General features: G+C 44.0%; 1 protein-coding gene across 1 annotated transcript in view; it reads right to left on the bottom strand.

The window, feature by feature from the left end:
* Positions 1-16,217, bottom strand: part of LOC122814161 (transcriptional protein SWT1-like) — a 1,475,367-nt gene that overhangs the window by 1,161,803 nt on the left and 297,347 nt on the right. Inside the window, exon 3 of the mRNA XM_044086774.1 lies at positions 6,307-7,780. Within this exon, the coding sequence (XP_043942709.1) occupies positions 6,307-7,780 (1,474 nt within the window). The remainder of the gene's footprint in view (positions 1-6,306; positions 7,781-16,217) is intronic.

Genomic DNA, 16,217 nt, shown 5'->3' with positions numbered 1-16,217 from the left:
CTGTAACATGGAAGAGAAAGACATCTACGGTTATGGTAAGATTTTACACAACTATTCTATGTCCTTCAATTCCTATGTTGCAGTATTCTTGGTGTGGGAGAGTACCACAGCTTAGCTGGAAGGAAGGGAGGAGGTACAAGAGGCTGATTCCACAAAGCCCTGCAGGATTGCTCTGGCAAATACTGCAGATGCTCATGAGACTGTCTAACTTGTAGTGTTTGGTGAAAGTTTGAATGGTGGACCATGTGGCTGCTTCTAATATGGAAGCAGTGTCCAGGCCTTTTAAGAAGGCTTTGGAGGCTGCCACTGCCCTGGCATAGTGAGCTTTAACTCCCTGTGGAAGTTTTTTGCCATGGTGGGAATAACATAGGCTACTGCAAATAGCTTTTCTAATCCAACATGCAATGGTTTGTTTAGAGACTGCCCTGCCCAGGGCCCTGGGATGGAAGGAAACAAAGAGCTGATTGGATTTTCTTACAGATTTTGTTTTGTCTAGGTAAAATCTTAGCTGTCTGTGTACATTCAGGGAGTGGAGTATTCTCTCATTTTCATTGGTAGGAGAGGGATAGAAGGTGGGTAAACGAATAGATTGCTTTAAGGACAGATCATTGACCACCTTCAGCATAAAGGAAGGGTTAGTTCTTAGTGTTACCCTGTCCTTGTGGGAGGTAGAGTATGGAGGGCAGGCCATTAGGGTCTGTAATTCAGACACCCTTCTGGCTGAAGTTATGGCCACTAGCAAGACTGTCTTCCATGTGCACATTTGCAAAGTAGCCGTACTAGCAGGTTCAAATTGGGACTGGGTTAGATTTTCCAGGATTAAGTTCAGGTCCCGTGGTGGGATGGGTTTTCTTGGTGGTCTGATGTGTTAAGGCCCTTTTAAGAATAGCTTTACATCGAGACTGGCTAGTAGGGGAGGGTCTAGTGGCAGGCAGGCTGAGACTGCTGAAAGGTGGACTTTTACTGAAGAGTAAGAGAGTCCCCCCTTTACTAGTTGACACACATAGGCAAGAACTAGTGGGGGATCTATGATGCATGGATCCCTGCCCATGTCCAGACACCATTTGGAAAATCTCTCCCATTAAGCTAAGTAAGATTTTCTTGTAGTAGGTTTCCTGGCCTCCTTCAGGACTGAAAGCACATCCTCTGAGTAGTGATACCTAAAGGGAATTAGAAGTTTATCACCCACAGTGTCAGTGACAACATCTGCAAGTGTGGTGCATGAAGGTTTCCTTTTGTTGTGTCAGAAGGTCCACCTTGTGGGGTAACTAGTGGTGCTTGCCCTTGGCCAGACTGAGAAGTAGGGGGAACTAATGCTTCCTTGACCAGTAGGTGGTCACCAACAAAATTTTTGGTTGGTCTCTCCAGATTTTCAGGAGGACTTTTTGAATTAATGGGAAGGGAGGAAAGGCATACAGAAACCATGAAATGCTGAATGCGTCTACTCACCAAGCTAGTGGGGAGTAGGTCTTGGAGCAGAAGGTCTGCAGTTGTCTGTTCTGGGGGGGGGCAAACAAATCTACTTGTGGTGTGCCCCACCAGTGGACAATATCTAGAAAGACATTCCTGTCCAGCATCCATTCATGACTTGGAGAGGATGTCCTACTGAGAAGGTCTGCTTGTTTGTTGCCCTGCAAGGGGATGTAGGATAACTGCAGGGACAAGTTGTATTGTGAGGCTAGGTCCCAGATTAGTAAGGTTATTCTGCAAAGGTGGTAGACTTTTGTCCCTCCCTGCTTGTTGAGGTACCACATAACTGTGGTATTGTCTGTTATTATTTGGAGAACACCTGGTTGTAGGAGTGGAAGGAAGGCTTTCAGTGCTAGAAGAACTGCTGTCATTTCCCTCACACTGATGTGTTTGTTCTTTAAGGATGGGTGCCACTTTGCCTGAAACCTGTAGCTTGCCATTGCGGCTCCCCACCCTAAATCTGAAGCATCTGTATGCCTGAACGGGTTTGGGGGAAATAACCTGCAGCAAATGGCCCGGATTCAGCTGAACTTGCTGAATCCATCATTTTAATTCTGACTGTATACAGGGCAGGAGAGTGCTTTCTTACTGTAGAGGATGTTGGTGCTGTGACCATACATTTCTTAGATACCACTGTAGCTTTCACATATGCATTCTGGCTAGTGGCAGCATGGGGATGGTGGTTGCCATTAGGCCCAGGGTTCATAGAAATCGCCTTGCAGTTAACTTGCTGGGTCTGCAGCAGGGCTTTGAAGTGGGGGGTCAGGGACCTGACCTTGTCCTGGGGAAGAAAGGCTTTCATTATGTCTGTTCTAATCCTGCAACCCAGAAATATTTTGTCTTGTTCTGGGGTCTAGAATGATTTTGGGAAGTTGAGGGTGAACCCCAGCCTTTGTAGTAGACACATGGTGAACTCTAGATGGATTAACAGGGTTTCCTTGCAGTCTGCTAGAATCAGGATGTCATCCATGTACGGGCAAATCTGGATCCCTTGTGTTCTGCAGTAGGCTATGGCAGGTGCCAGGCATTTTGTGAACACTCTGGGAGCACTGGACAAACTAAAGGACAAAGCAGTAAATTGGGAGTGAGAGGAGGGTACAGAAAAATGTAAGAATTTTCTGTGGGAAGGTAGAATGGGTATGTGCAGATAGGCTTCTTTCAGGTCGAGTGTGGCCATGAAAGCCTAGGCTGGTATGAGAGGGAGTAAATTTGGTAGGGACAACATTCTGAAGGTGGCCACTTTTAAGAACAGGTTTAAGAAGGAAAGGTCTAGAATCAGTCTCCATGGTCCATCTTTTCTGGGGACCAAACATATTCTTGAATAGAAGCCCTTTCCTTCCTGCCCTGGAGGGACAGGTTCGATGGTACCCAAGTTAAGAAGGTCTGTGGAAAGAGGTGTCTCTGATTTTTGGGGGGGAAGGGGACACCCCTTAAGGGTGGCCTTTCTTTCCAGGAGAGGAAGTATCCTTTTTGAATAATAGCCAAAACCCATTTACCTGTGGTGATGGTTTTCCAAAAGGGAAGGCTGTGGGAGAGGCGGGCGGAAAGGGGAAGGAGGGTAAGGCAGTTACGCATTGTTGTGGCTTCCTCTATCTTAAAAGGGCTGTCTAGAGGGGGGGGCTGAGAGACAACTGGCCTGGAAGGGATTTTGTCTTCTGGCCCCTCTTCTGTGTCTGTAAGAGGTAGGTCCAGCTGGGGCAGTATTTCTTCTGACAAAGGTGGCTTTGGCAGGGTAATTCCTGTAATTTTTAGGAATAGGGGACACCAAAAGATGCTTGATGTCTGAATTCCTTACTCTTGTCCTGCAGATTTCTGAATAGGTCTGCTGACTGTTTACCAAACAGGAAATTAGGATCCAGAGGGGCAGCTAAAATTTTAGACTTGAAGTCTTCTGGTAAGTGTTGCAGATGAAGCCAGGAATATCTCCTAAGTACAGTGGCAGATGCTGCAGAGCGTGCAGAGGCCTCGGCAGCCTCATAACTGCATCTAATGGAGTGTCTGGCTACTTGGGCAGCCAAAGATAGTTTGGAAGAGATGACAGACTTAGTGGGCAGTCTGGAGTAGTAGCCATCAGAGTAGCGGCTTGAGAGACCAGGTCCAGACCATATTTGGTCATATGGGTCTGAAAGTTGATGGCTCTACAGGCCAATGTGAAAGAGCTGTAAATCTTTCCATTTCTATCCATTGTTTTGCTGTCTTTGTCTGTAGGTAAGAGAGTCACACGGAATGAGTCTGTTTTTTTTATTTGGTGAAATGGCTATCACAGCACGATCTGCCAAGGGAGGTTAGACTAGAACTTTCTGGTCATCAGGCACCTAGAAGTAGTCTGGCCTCTTAGGGGCAGGTGGCTGAGGATCTGGTGTCTTTGATGCTGAGAAAAAGGCATCTAAATAGGCAGGAATGACGGGTGGAATGACAAAAGGGGAGGGAGATTCCACTTATAATAGTTCAAAATACCTTTTTTGAGTATCAGACATTTGAGAGGTGTCCCATTTGAAGTATTCCTTTATTCTGGTTATGGTTTCACCAAAGGTGATATCCTCTGGAGGGGAGTCCCCTTCAACGGATTCTTCATCTGTGGAATAATACTCTTGAGGAGAGGCTATTTGGAAAGTTTAAGATATAGACTCATCTGAAGATGTATAATAGGTCTCGTGCTCTTCTTCCCTGTCTTGTGAGGTAGGTGGTGGAAGAGAGACGGCAGAGGCAGGCCTAGGGCTGAGGAGAAGTGTAGATGGAGAAGAGGCTGATGGCCTAAGGGCCATAAAGGCCTGCATCAAAGATGAGGTGAAGGACTGCCAGTCAGGTAGGCCTTCAGCGGGTGTAGCCAGATGTTTGTTTTTTTGTTTCTTTTTGACTGGGGTAGACTTGGGAGTAGGCCTGGAATCGGATGCCTGGCTAAGGGTAGCTGTGTGGGGAGGAGGAATCACAGTCGGAGGCCTGGCTGTATTTGGTTCCTCCTCGACCTCGGCAGTAGCCGACGTCTGGGTTAGCACCGAGGACATGCTTGTAGTCAACTGCGAAGTGGCTTCCTCAAAGGTCACCTTAGAAGTCAACGGACCTGTCGGATGTCCCTCAACTCCTAAATCGGTAGCTAGTGGAGCGGCACTGGAAGAGGGCCTAGGAATCTTGGCCTTCTTTGGAGGAGGTTAAGGCTTCTGAGACGGGATCCATCCTGAGTGCTAATTAAGTCATTGGTTTTCTAGGTAGAGATTAAGTGCAGCCAGACGGCTGTGTAGGGTCTAAGGAATGAAAGATTGGCAGATAGAGCAAGCTTTGTGACTGTGCTCCTGGCCTAATGCAGTGGTTGTGTGTGTCTTTATGGGGTATCTGGCACCCGCATTGGCATTTGACCTTTTTTGCTGACAGTGGCTAAAGATTACTACAACAAACCAAGAATTAGGTAAAGGTTAAAGAAGAAAACCCCAATGGGGTACTTAGCTTTAAGACGTCTTGCAGTGAAGGAGAGAAGCACACGATGTGACAGTCATCTGCGGCTGAAAAGTTCTGAGGTCTGTGTGTGCAGACATCATATTTAAGGTCCCTGGTTTATGGCCCACACAACTACAACAGCCAAGTTGAAGATTCTGTATAGGAGTCGACGTATGGGTCGCCTGAGGTGGAAAATCCCACACCAAGAATACTGTAACATAAGGAATAGAAGGACATCTGTAACATACGATCTTTATGGCCTACATTAAGTAATTTAATTTCTGACTATTTTCAAAGTTAGCTGACGTTAACCTCTTCTCTTCCAGTATTCTCTGTTAGCATATATATTTAATTTAGTTACAGTACAATCAGGATCTTCCATTGGTACATTTTTAACACAAGCAACTTTACTAATGCATTTTTCAACACAAACATCTGTACAAATCAGTTTGATATACAAATGTCAAATAATTCTTTACAAAATTCCAGCTAGCTGTGTTGGCATATGTTACACATCCACTGCCCTACTTCTCCTGGCATAGCTGGCAATACCTTACACTGTCACACAAGGATAATCACACACAACAGTATTCTCAGTGCCTTGTTACTTATGTTTCTTTCAAAAGTAGCCAATTTTCATTCTTTTGTTATGCCTGAGTTGTGGTCCTTAAAACTCAACTCCCCTCCCACTAAACACCCCTCCTTCATATCAAATGGCAAAAGTAATTTGGTCTGTTTACATCTGGACAAAAGCACTTATCTTAATAAACTTCCATACTTTTTGCTTGAGTGTGTCTGCAGTTTGAAATTTTTGGGGGTAATTGATATTCTCGGCAGTCTTAGCGCCTGTGGAATCAGTCCTAATAGTTCTTCACCACACTGAAGGGCCACCCAAAAAGCAGCATACTGCAGAAATAGTTAGTACTACCACATTAACACTCCAGGGTCTAATCCTGACCTCCAAAGGCTGTATGAATATACTCTCCATACTCTTCTTATATGTGTGGGGACTTTCACTTGTCAGTTCAGTTTTCTACCACACAGCAAAGACATGCTGCTTGTCTGGTTTCCTATTTCATGCTTTGTATAGCAACATTTCAGTGGAACTAACTTGGTGAAAACATTTAGTAAACAAAACTAATGTCATGTATCCCAAAGTTACTCCTTACCTGAAACTGCCTTTACAGTTTGCACTACCCCTAACCGATGAAAAATTAGACAATTAGCATATCTAATCTGCATTCCATCCCTCTTTCTGTCTTCTCCTGTAAACAATTTATTTGCTTTATATCAAGTAAAAATGCTACCATGTCATCCTTCCTTAGCAGTGTTTTGGAGGCAGCCCCCATTAGTAACATACAAGAGCCATTTAATCTAAAAAAAACATGAACAATTACATCTTACCATGCAGGAGGGGGTAGACCAACATGATGTAGTGTGTTGCACCCTCTTTGGAAAAACAGAAGAGTAACAGTCTGGAATGACATTACTACTTCTACGCCTACAAGAGTCCGAGTTTACTTGTGAAAATTTGTCTTTATTAGAGTCTTCACTTTTTGAAATGGTAGGCATTTGACGGGTTTCAGTGTCAGACTGAGAGGCTGTATGATCCCTTTTGGTTTTAGTAACTGAAGGGAGAATTTCAGTCCTGCAACCTTTTTGAGGAAGTATGGAATCTTTTCTGATCTCTACAGCTACATGCTTCATGCCACATTTACTGACTGAAGGAGGAACTTGACAGATGCCCCCCTCATCTTTGAAATTTACAGTTGGACAGCCCACTATGGCCTTGATATCAGCCTTGTTACATTTTTGAGACAAAGTTTTATCGGTTTTGATATTTGCAGGTACACTCTCCATCCTGGATTTGCCATCTTGACTACAGGCCTCCTTCTGAAGCACTTCTTTGTCTTTCTTAAAGTTTAAGGCTTTTTGTTTTGCTTCAGTCTTATCTGACTTTGTAATTTCAGTCAATTTGTTAATACAAAGTTCTTTTGACAGACTCCTTATTTCACTAACTGACTTGGATCTAGAGAAGCTGCTATTTTTATTTCCACTCTCAAAAGAAACATTTGAACAGTGCAAAATGGGTGACTTTTTGGCAATTTTAAAGCAAACAGGCCTCCTTTCTGGTTCTAAGCAAGACGGCACAAACTGTTTAGAGCAATTACTTGTAGAAGCAGAGGGAGTTTTCAGCACCACAGGAGCTTTAAGCACCAATTTATCTTCAGGTTTGCACTGCAGTTTTTCTTTTTGCTGCACCTTCTCCTGTTCTAAAATTAATTTCTGTTCTTTTTTTGTTTTATTAGACCTTCCATCTTGAGACTCAGCCACAGTGGAAACCTGTTCCATTCTTGACTTGGTACCATAACTCAGACATTTCTGCACCTCTGAAAACCGTTGCAATACTTTAGAACGCATGTCTTTTAAAAATGGTTTCTGACTTTCTCCAATAAGACCTGAATTTTTCTCTGAAATCTGTTTTTCTGATTCTGGCACTTCCTCGTTAAGTTCCAAATGATCTAATCTTACAGTACTTTTTGTTTTCATTTCAGTGCTGTTACAAGCATTTAGTCTCCCACTACTACTACTATTTGGTCCTCTGGAAGTTTCTTCCAAAGCTGATGTTTCACAACGTGCTTTAGGTTTTCTTAGTGACCTTATGCATTTACTAAGATGACTGGAAATACATGCTCTTTGTCTTGAAACAGTCATTTTTAATTTTTCTCCACCTGAAGAGGATGGAGTGGAAATGTCAACTTTAGTTTGTTTTAAGGAATCAGAATGATCATTTTCCAGTTTTCTTTTTCTTGAAGAACTATTGGTAAGCAAGGAGGAATGTTTCACCTTCTTTCCATCTATGTTACCATCTTCCAATCTAAACGAAAACAAAAAAAAATACATATAAAACATCTAATTAAGAAAAACAAAAGCTATGATCACAAAAATTCATAAAGCACAAATATAAATATTCAGTGGAAGAAGACATATACTAGATCAATTTAAAACTCACTGAAACACTCAAAAAAACACGATTATGACTTCTAACATGTAGACCGAACAACGCAGATTGTTACAGTGATATCTCTAATTTGGACTGTTTAAATTCTGTACTCATATGTTAAAAGAAGTTATGCACTTACCATAACGTTCCATGTGAGTTGTTCATATCATCTTCATTCTTACAGATGGGTTCAGAGCTAATGCTGGGCTCCGAGTCGGCCTACTACAAAGCTCAAGGTCTTCAAATAGCTCGAGGCCAAGTCCCTATTCCATGATGCACCTAGAGTTACCTCAGATCTTGTTTGCTGCGTATAATAATACCATATGTCATTCTATCACTCTATAAGAGAAAGTATAGAAGGGTTGAGCAACCAGGAAGGATCCAGCATCTTGGTCTTCTAAAAGCCCTGGACGAGGTAGGAGGGAGGGACGCAAGAATGAAGGCGAGATGAACAACTCACATGGAACGTTATGGTATCTTGCCATTCATTCTTACAGATGGGTAGTGTCCCAAGCACAATCTATCTCGGGTGGCTCACAGGAGTATGTTTTTCAGGAGAGTAGATCCAAAAGAGGCCCTGTCAACTTTGTAATGAGTGATAAAGGTATGAGGTCTTGACCAAGTGGCTGCTGCACAAATGTTATCAATAGGAAGTCTGGCAGAAAAGGCAGAGGATGTAGAAACTGCTCTGATTGAGTGAGCCTTAATTTTGTGTTGTAAGGGCATACTGGCAGATGAATAAGCAAATTTGATACAATCAGATAACCACTTAGAGTTGTTTTAGCCACTGGCATACCTTTCCTGGAGTCTGAAAAGGAAACAAAAAGCAGTTTACATTTCCTAAAATCTTTTGTTCTATCCAAGTAAAATCTGAGCTGAACATCAAGTTTGTGCAACATGTATTCTAGATTGTTGGAGTCACTGGGGAATAAAACTGGCAAATCAATAATTTGATTAAGATTAGTTTCAGTTCAAACCTTAGGCAAAAAGGCGGGGTTTGTTCGAAGTGAGACTTGGTCAGCTTGGAAAATCAAATAAGGAGGCTTAATGGACAAGGCTTGAAGCTCTGACACTGTGCGGGCAGAAGTAATAGCCACTAAAAAGATAGTCTTCCATGACAAAAATTTGAGGTCACATGAGGAAACTGCTCAAATGGAGGAAGAATAATGCGGGAAAGCATAAAATTTAGATTTCATGGGGAATAGGGAGATTTCACAGGTGGTCTAAAATGAAAAGTCCCTTTGAGAAAGGCTCTGGATAATTTTTGTGACATAATATTCAATCCTTCAAATCCAAGATGAAAATTAGAAATGGCAGCAAGATGAATACGAACTGTTGCTGCTGCAGCTCTTTAGTTGAAAATCATAGTCAAGAACTCTAAAATGGAGGCCATAGGGGCTTGGCAAGGATCAATATTATTTTTAGAGGCCCATATAGAAAATGTTTTCCATTTGCTAAGGTATCGCTTCCTCGTAGAAGATTTATGAGAGGATAAGATAATTTGCTTTGTCTCATTGGAGAGGTTATTGAACCTGGCTATGATGGGAATTGGAGCAGCCAAGCTGTCAGCTTCAGAGACTGCAGAGAGGGATGAAGTTCCCCCGAGTACATCAGAAGGTCCGGAATTGGGTCCAGAATCCAAGGGTCCTTCAAAAGATGAAGTCAAAGGAAGGGGAACCAAATCTGACGAGGCCAATGAGGGGCTATTAGAATGATCAATCCATGTGCCTTGGGCTGTTCTTCCCTGAACATGCCCCACCCTATCAGGGAAGTGTCGTGACATGAAGTGAGGTCAACCACCACTGAAGATCCTTTTTGCAAGAGTTTGTGATCATTATCAGGTGAGACATGGGGAGTTCTTGGTAAGATCACTGAGTGAAAAACAGCCACTGCAGTATCCGCATGTGCATGCGACCCACAGGTATGGGCAGAATTGCAGCTAGCATCATACCTAACAATTTTAGAACTTCTGATGCTGGAGCCATGTTTTTGGATATCAGATTGTGGACCTGCTGATGTAGTAGTAAGACTCTTTCTACTGCAAGTCTTAAGGTGGTGGTGGTGTCCAGTTCTGCTCCGATAAAAACGGTATGTTGTGAAGGCAACAATGCAGATTTTCTGAGTTTTTTGTAATGCCCAGCTAGTTGCAGAGTGACAGAGTGAAGTCCCTGGATTGAATGAGTTGATGCCTGGTGGTAGCAGTGAGGAGCCAATTGTTTAGGTACAGAAACACCTGGAATCCTAAATGTCTCAGGTGAGCCGTGACCAGTGCCATATATTTGGTGAACACTCTGGGAGCTGTAGTGAGACTAAAGGGCAGGGCTCGAAACTGGCAATGATCCCTGGATAGTCTGGCCATTTTTATGTGGTAGAACGCACCCTGGAGATCTATCGAGCACATCCAATTGTCTTTCCCTAAGAAGGGAAATATCGACAGAAGCGTGACCATCCGAAACTTCTCTTTTTTGAAAAGATTTGTTTAGCCTGCTGAGGTCCAATATAGGTCTCCAGTCCCCTGCCTTTTTTGGATCTAAAAAGAATCTTGAATAAGTTCCGGATCCTGTCTGGTCTGCTGGGACTGGTTGGATGACTCTTTTTCTTAGCAACATTTGGACCTCTACTATTGCTTGTTTCCTGTAACTGGGTGGAACATTCAAAATTTTCCTTGTCGGTGGAGGGGGTGTGGCGAAAGGAATGAAGTATCCTCTGGAAATGATACTTTGTACCCAGCTGTCATTTGTTATTTTGAGCCAGGTGTCTGGACACAAAGATAAGCGACCCCAGACTCCCTCCAGAGTAGGACAGTCGGGCCTCCTTTCATGAGCGCTGGTAGGGCTTCCCAAAAAAGTGATCTATGTCGCCCTGGTTTTGCGGACCCCCCCTCTGCCACGGGGGTGGCGTCTTCCATTATTGCCCCCTCCTTTGCCACAGGAGGGGGGTTAACCACATTTGTCCTGAAAGGCTCCTTGGGCTTTTCAGAGCCACATTTTCCTTCTGCTTTGACCCTTGGGGTAGGGTCTGGTAGGGGTGGAAAAACAGACTCCGACAGCAGACATGAGTCTTTCCATTCTGCTCACACCTGGTCAAAGTTTCCTTAACTTTGGGCCCGAAAAGGGACGAGTCATCAAATGGGGTATTCAAAAAGGATGACTTAAAGGGCTCCGTGAAGAAACACAAGCGCATCCAGGAGTGTCTCCCAACAGTATCCGCTGCCCTGCTTGTTCCATCAGCTGCATACAAAATGAGGTGCATGGACAAGTTAACAATGGAGTTGAGGGTAGCAAGCTGGGAGGTAAATTTGTCTGAAGTTTCTGCAGCTACTGTACCCTGAAGAGTATCTCCCAACTCTTTAAAGAGATCTCTTTGCAGTCTCATAAAATGGGTTAGGTAGTTGAGCGAATGGAGTGCAAAAGTCACTGAACTAAAAGTGCCTTCCCATATCTATCCATGATCCTGGAATCTCAGTTAGGAGGATGGATAGAAGAGAAAGTTTCTGAAATTTCCTTTTTGGTGGCCATGGCATCAACTGGCGCACCCTTGGTCAGAAAGAGTTTGTCTTGGGGAGCAGAGATAAATTTATTAGGCCTCCGAGGGACAGGCTCCATGATGCCCAGAGACTCCCATGCCCTTCGTGAGACCAGCTGCATCAGCTCATCGAAGGGCGTAGACACCAAAGAGGTGGAGGGCTGAGACCCAAAATCATTCAGGAGAAAGTACAGTTTTGTACCTACCATAAATGCAGATGTTTGAGTGCTAATACAGCTGCAGTCATAACAGATAGGTTTTCCTGCCGTCGGCCGAATTCCAAAGTCTAGGTCCGGCGTCGGTTGTCGTCGCTTCTTCCCTGACGTCAGCGCGACAGGGGTATAAAAGAACCAGCCGACGCCATTTTCTTCAGTTTTTCTTGCCCCAGATGTCAGGTGCCCCCAGAAGGAAGGCAAAACATAAATTTATGTAATAAAGCAAATGCAATATAATCAAAAAAACAGTAGTTGCAAGCAAATACACCATAAAAGAATACCCCAATGAGGTTGTTATGAGGAGGTGTTAGCCATAAGGCCTGTCCCAAGAGGGGAAGGAGGGAGGAAAACCTGGACTGAAGCTGTATTAGCACTCGAACATCTACATTTATGGTAGGTACAAAACTGTACTATGTTCATCGTGCATACAGCTGCAGTCATAACAGATGGGTAGAATCGCAAAGCTAATAAAGGGGTGGTAGGCACTAAGTGGAACTAGGTGGAGCCAGGATGCCATGCAAGACTGCAGTGGCAAAGCCCGCTCTAGTTTTGGAGTATAATGGTAGGTGATAGTGCTTGGAGAAAGTATGTACAGAACTCCAAGTGGCTGCTTCCAAAATATCTTTGGTAGGAACCCCCCTGAGGAAAGCTACAGAGGTAGCTGTGGCCCTTGTGGAGTGAGATCTGATGCCTGTAGGTACAGTTTTACCATGAAAAGAGTAACAAAAGCGTATGCAGTGGGCTATCCATTTTGAGATTGTCTGTTTGGAAATAGGCTTCCCTTGAGCACCTGTAGCATAGGACACAAAGAGTTGCTCTGATTTTCTGAAAGGCTTTGTTCTGTCCAAATAATAACGGAGCTGTCTGTGAATGTCCAAGGAATGTAGTAGCCTCCCCCTTTGTTTTGTGGATTAGGGTAAAAGGTAGGTAAGTGGATAGCCTGATTCAAGGCTACCCTGGATACTACCTTTGGCATAAATGAAGGATTGGTTCGTAAGGAAACTCTGTCCTGATGGAAAATGATGAAAGGCTGCACAGCCATGAGGGCTTGTAGTTCCGAAACCCTGCGTGCTGAGGTGATAGCTAGAAGGAAGGTTGTTTTCCATGACAAATATTGCAGATCTGTTGAAGCAGCTGGCTCAAAAGGAGGCAGGGTTAGTTTTTCTAGAATGAAATTGAGTTCCCAAGCAGGTACTGGTTGCTTCCTTGGGGGTTTTATATTCTTAGCCCCTCTGAGGAACTGCCTTAAGAGAGGGTGAGAGAATAAAGGAGGATCAGTGTTGTACTCTGCAGAAATGGCTGAGGCATGGATTTTGATGGAGGAGAATGAAAGTCCACTGCTTAGCAGCTCGGCTAGGTACTGTAGTATTTGAGGTAAATTCAGTATTCCAAGATTCTGACCCTTTTTCTGATTCCAGACACAAAACCGTTTCCATTTTGCAGAGTAGACTTTTCTAGTAGAAGGCCTTCTGGCCTCCAAAATGACATCCTGCACCTCCTTGGAGAGTAGGGTTTGCTGTGAATTTAAGGAATCCTTCATGTGGCTAGATTGAGTGTTTTCAGCTGACTGTGAAGAGTTTTGAAGTTGTGCTGAGTCAGTAGAAGAGGCATTAGAGGCAGGATCCATGGTGGGGAATGCGTCAGGCTCCTCAGAAGTGGGTACCAGTGTTGTCTTGGCCAGTCTGGAGCAATGAGAATCATCTTTGGTCTGTCTGCTCTGGCTTTTAATAGAACTTTGGCCAGCAGTAGAAGAGGTGGAAAGGCATAAACCGTCATTGTTGTCCAACTGAAAGAGAGTGCATCCACTTTCCAGGCCTGTGGATGAAAGGTCCTTGAGCAGAATTTTGTCAAATGGTAATTTCTGCGGGTGGCAAAGAGATCTAGGTCTGGCCTTCCCCATGCTTGAATTATCATTGTAAAAACTTGAGGATGCAACTTCCATTCGTGTGGATCTGTCATATTTCTGCTCAGGTTGTCTGCCAGTGTGTTTTCCTTTCCTGGCAGGAATTGTGCTTAAAGTTGGATTTGCAATTCCAGAGTCGTATTCCAAAGGGACATGGCTAATCTGCACAGGGGATATGAATGAGTTCCTCCCTGTTTGTTTATGTACCACATCACTGTGGTGTTGTCTGTTCTTATCAATAGCTGTCCTGGATGCAGCAGGTCTTTGAAAGCCATAATAGCATTTATTACTGCTAGCATTTCCTTTTGATTGATGTGTAGGTGCTTTTCTTTTTGTGACCATTTGCCCTGAATGCACCGATCTATCATGTGCGCCCCCCAGGCGTAGTCCGAGGAGTCTGTTGTGATGACTTGATTTGCTTGAGGCTTGCAGAATGGGAGACCTATGTTTCTTTGGCATGCTTGAGCCCACCACAGAAATTCCTTTTGAAGACATGGAATCAGTGGTATGATTGCTTCCAAACTGTGGCTGTGTTGAGACCATAAGTTTTTTAGGTACCATTGAAGTTTCCTCATATGCAGCTTTGCACATGGGATTAGCAGGATGCAAGATGCCATGAATCCCAGAGCCTGCAGGATTTTCCTTGCAGTCAGCCTGGTGAAGGTTGCCAGTTTTCTGAAGTATTGAGTTAATTGCCATTGTTTTTCTGGCGTGAGGTAGGCCATCTGGGCGTTTGTATCCAAGCTGGCACCCAGGGAAAATTATTGTTTGAAAGGGTATTAGTCTTGACTTCTTTTTGTTGACTGTGTATCCCAGAGATTTCAACAACATTATTACAAATGCCAGGTGTTTCAGAAGAGTGTGTTTGCTGTCCCCTTGGATCAGGCAGTCGTCCAGATATGGGTATATTTGTATCCCTTGAAGTCTGCAGAAGGCAATTACTGATGCCAGGCATTTCATGAACACTCTGGGTGCAGTAGATAAGCCAAAGGGCAATGCAGAGAATTGATAATGGGATGAACCTGCAAGAAATCTGAGGTATCTTCTGCAATCTTGTCTGATTGGGACATGCAGGTATGCCTCCTTGAGGTCCAATGTTACCAGCCAAGACTCCTTGCCCAGCATGGGAAGAAGCTGCTGTAATGTGCGCATCTTGAACTTTGGTACGAGTAAATATGTGTTTAGGATGGATAGGTCCAAAATAGGTCTCCAATCTTTGCCCTTCCTTGGTACCAGGAATAGTCTGGAATAAAAACCTTGACCCTGTTCTTGTGCAGGTACCTCTTGAATAGCTTTCATGTCCATGAGATCTGAAATTTGTTTTTGTGCCTCTGCCCTTTGATTGTGTGGCAGGTTTGGCATGCCTCTCATTTTTGGAAGGGTGTGAAAGTGGAATCTGTAGCCTCTGTCTATAATGTCCAGGATCCATTTGTCTTTTGTGACAATATGCCAATTTTTTGAAAATAATGCCAGTTTTCTGCCTAAAAGTGTTGCCATTTGAGCCTTGCTTGGCATGCAAAGGGGAAAGTCATTGGGTCTGCTTTCTGAATGGCTGTGAACTATCCTCACCCCCTCTTGGTGTAGGTGTTTGCCATTGTCTGCCTCTAAATGATCCTTGAGATTGCTCTCTACCTCTCGGGCGCCTGTATCTACCTCTTTGAGGTCTGTTTGTGGCTGGAAAGGACCAAGTTTTTGAAGGCCAATTTCTACTGAAACGTGGCGGTTGTACCTGTAGGAAATCTTTCACTGTTTGCATTGATTTTGCCTTTTCCTCCATTTTCTTTAATACCTCCTCAGCTTTAACACCAAACAATACATCTTTTTGAAGAGGTGCATCTAGTAATTTAGCTTTGACATGATCTGGTAAGGTTTGCTCTTTGAGCCAAGCATGTCACGATGACTGATCCTGTAACAGCAGCTCTACAAGAGGCCTCTAAAGCATCAAAACCACATTGCAAGGTATGTTTACCCACTTGCTCTGCACTATGCAACAAATCCTACAACTCCTTCAAGTCTGGTTGTTCAGGTTGTGACATTTTGCTTTTCAACTGAGATAACAAAAACTGTTGATACTTTAACATATGGAACTGACAGTTTAATGCCCTCATGGTTAAAGTGGCCGAGGTGTATACCTTTTTCCCCCACCTTTCTAAAGCTCTGGAATCTCTCTCTGAAGGTAATGGATTTTAGGCAGTGGAGGCCTTAATTCCCTTGGGACCCTGTGAAAGAGTTTCTGGGTCAGCCGCATGGCTTTTGTATAGGAATTGGTGTGAATCAGGAACCCGGTAATACCTGTCAGGCTTGACTGGAGCTGGAGGTAAAGAATCTGGGTTAAGGCTGGCCTCTGAATACACATCATCTAGTATGTCCAAGACAGGCGGTATAGCCAGAGGCCTGTGCTGAGGGAGCAAGAGGAAATCCCTGAGCCTTTTCTTGGAGTCTGAGTACTCTTGGCCTTCCCAGGGAAGTGTTCCCTCAAGATATGCAAGGTTTCCCCAAGAGAGTAATCCTCAGGGGGGGAGACAGAGGGAATGGACTCCTCTGCATCAGAATCTTCGAAAAGGAGTAAGAATGTTCCTGGTCCTCAGAATGTTCTGAAGTAATGGAGGCCTGGTCCGAGGAAGGGTATTCTTCCTCCACTCTGGGCCTTTTGTCCGAGGGGGGTTGA

This window comes from Protopterus annectens, chromosome 10.part0, assembly GCF_019279795.1.
Source record: "Protopterus annectens isolate FY-2018-M chromosome 10.part0, PAN1.0, whole genome shotgun sequence".
NCBI lineage: Eukaryota > Metazoa > Chordata > Ceratodontiformes > Protopteridae > Protopterus > Protopterus annectens.
The sequence above is the reverse complement of the archived record's forward strand: the minus strand, read 5'-3'. Positions and strand labels throughout refer to the sequence as shown.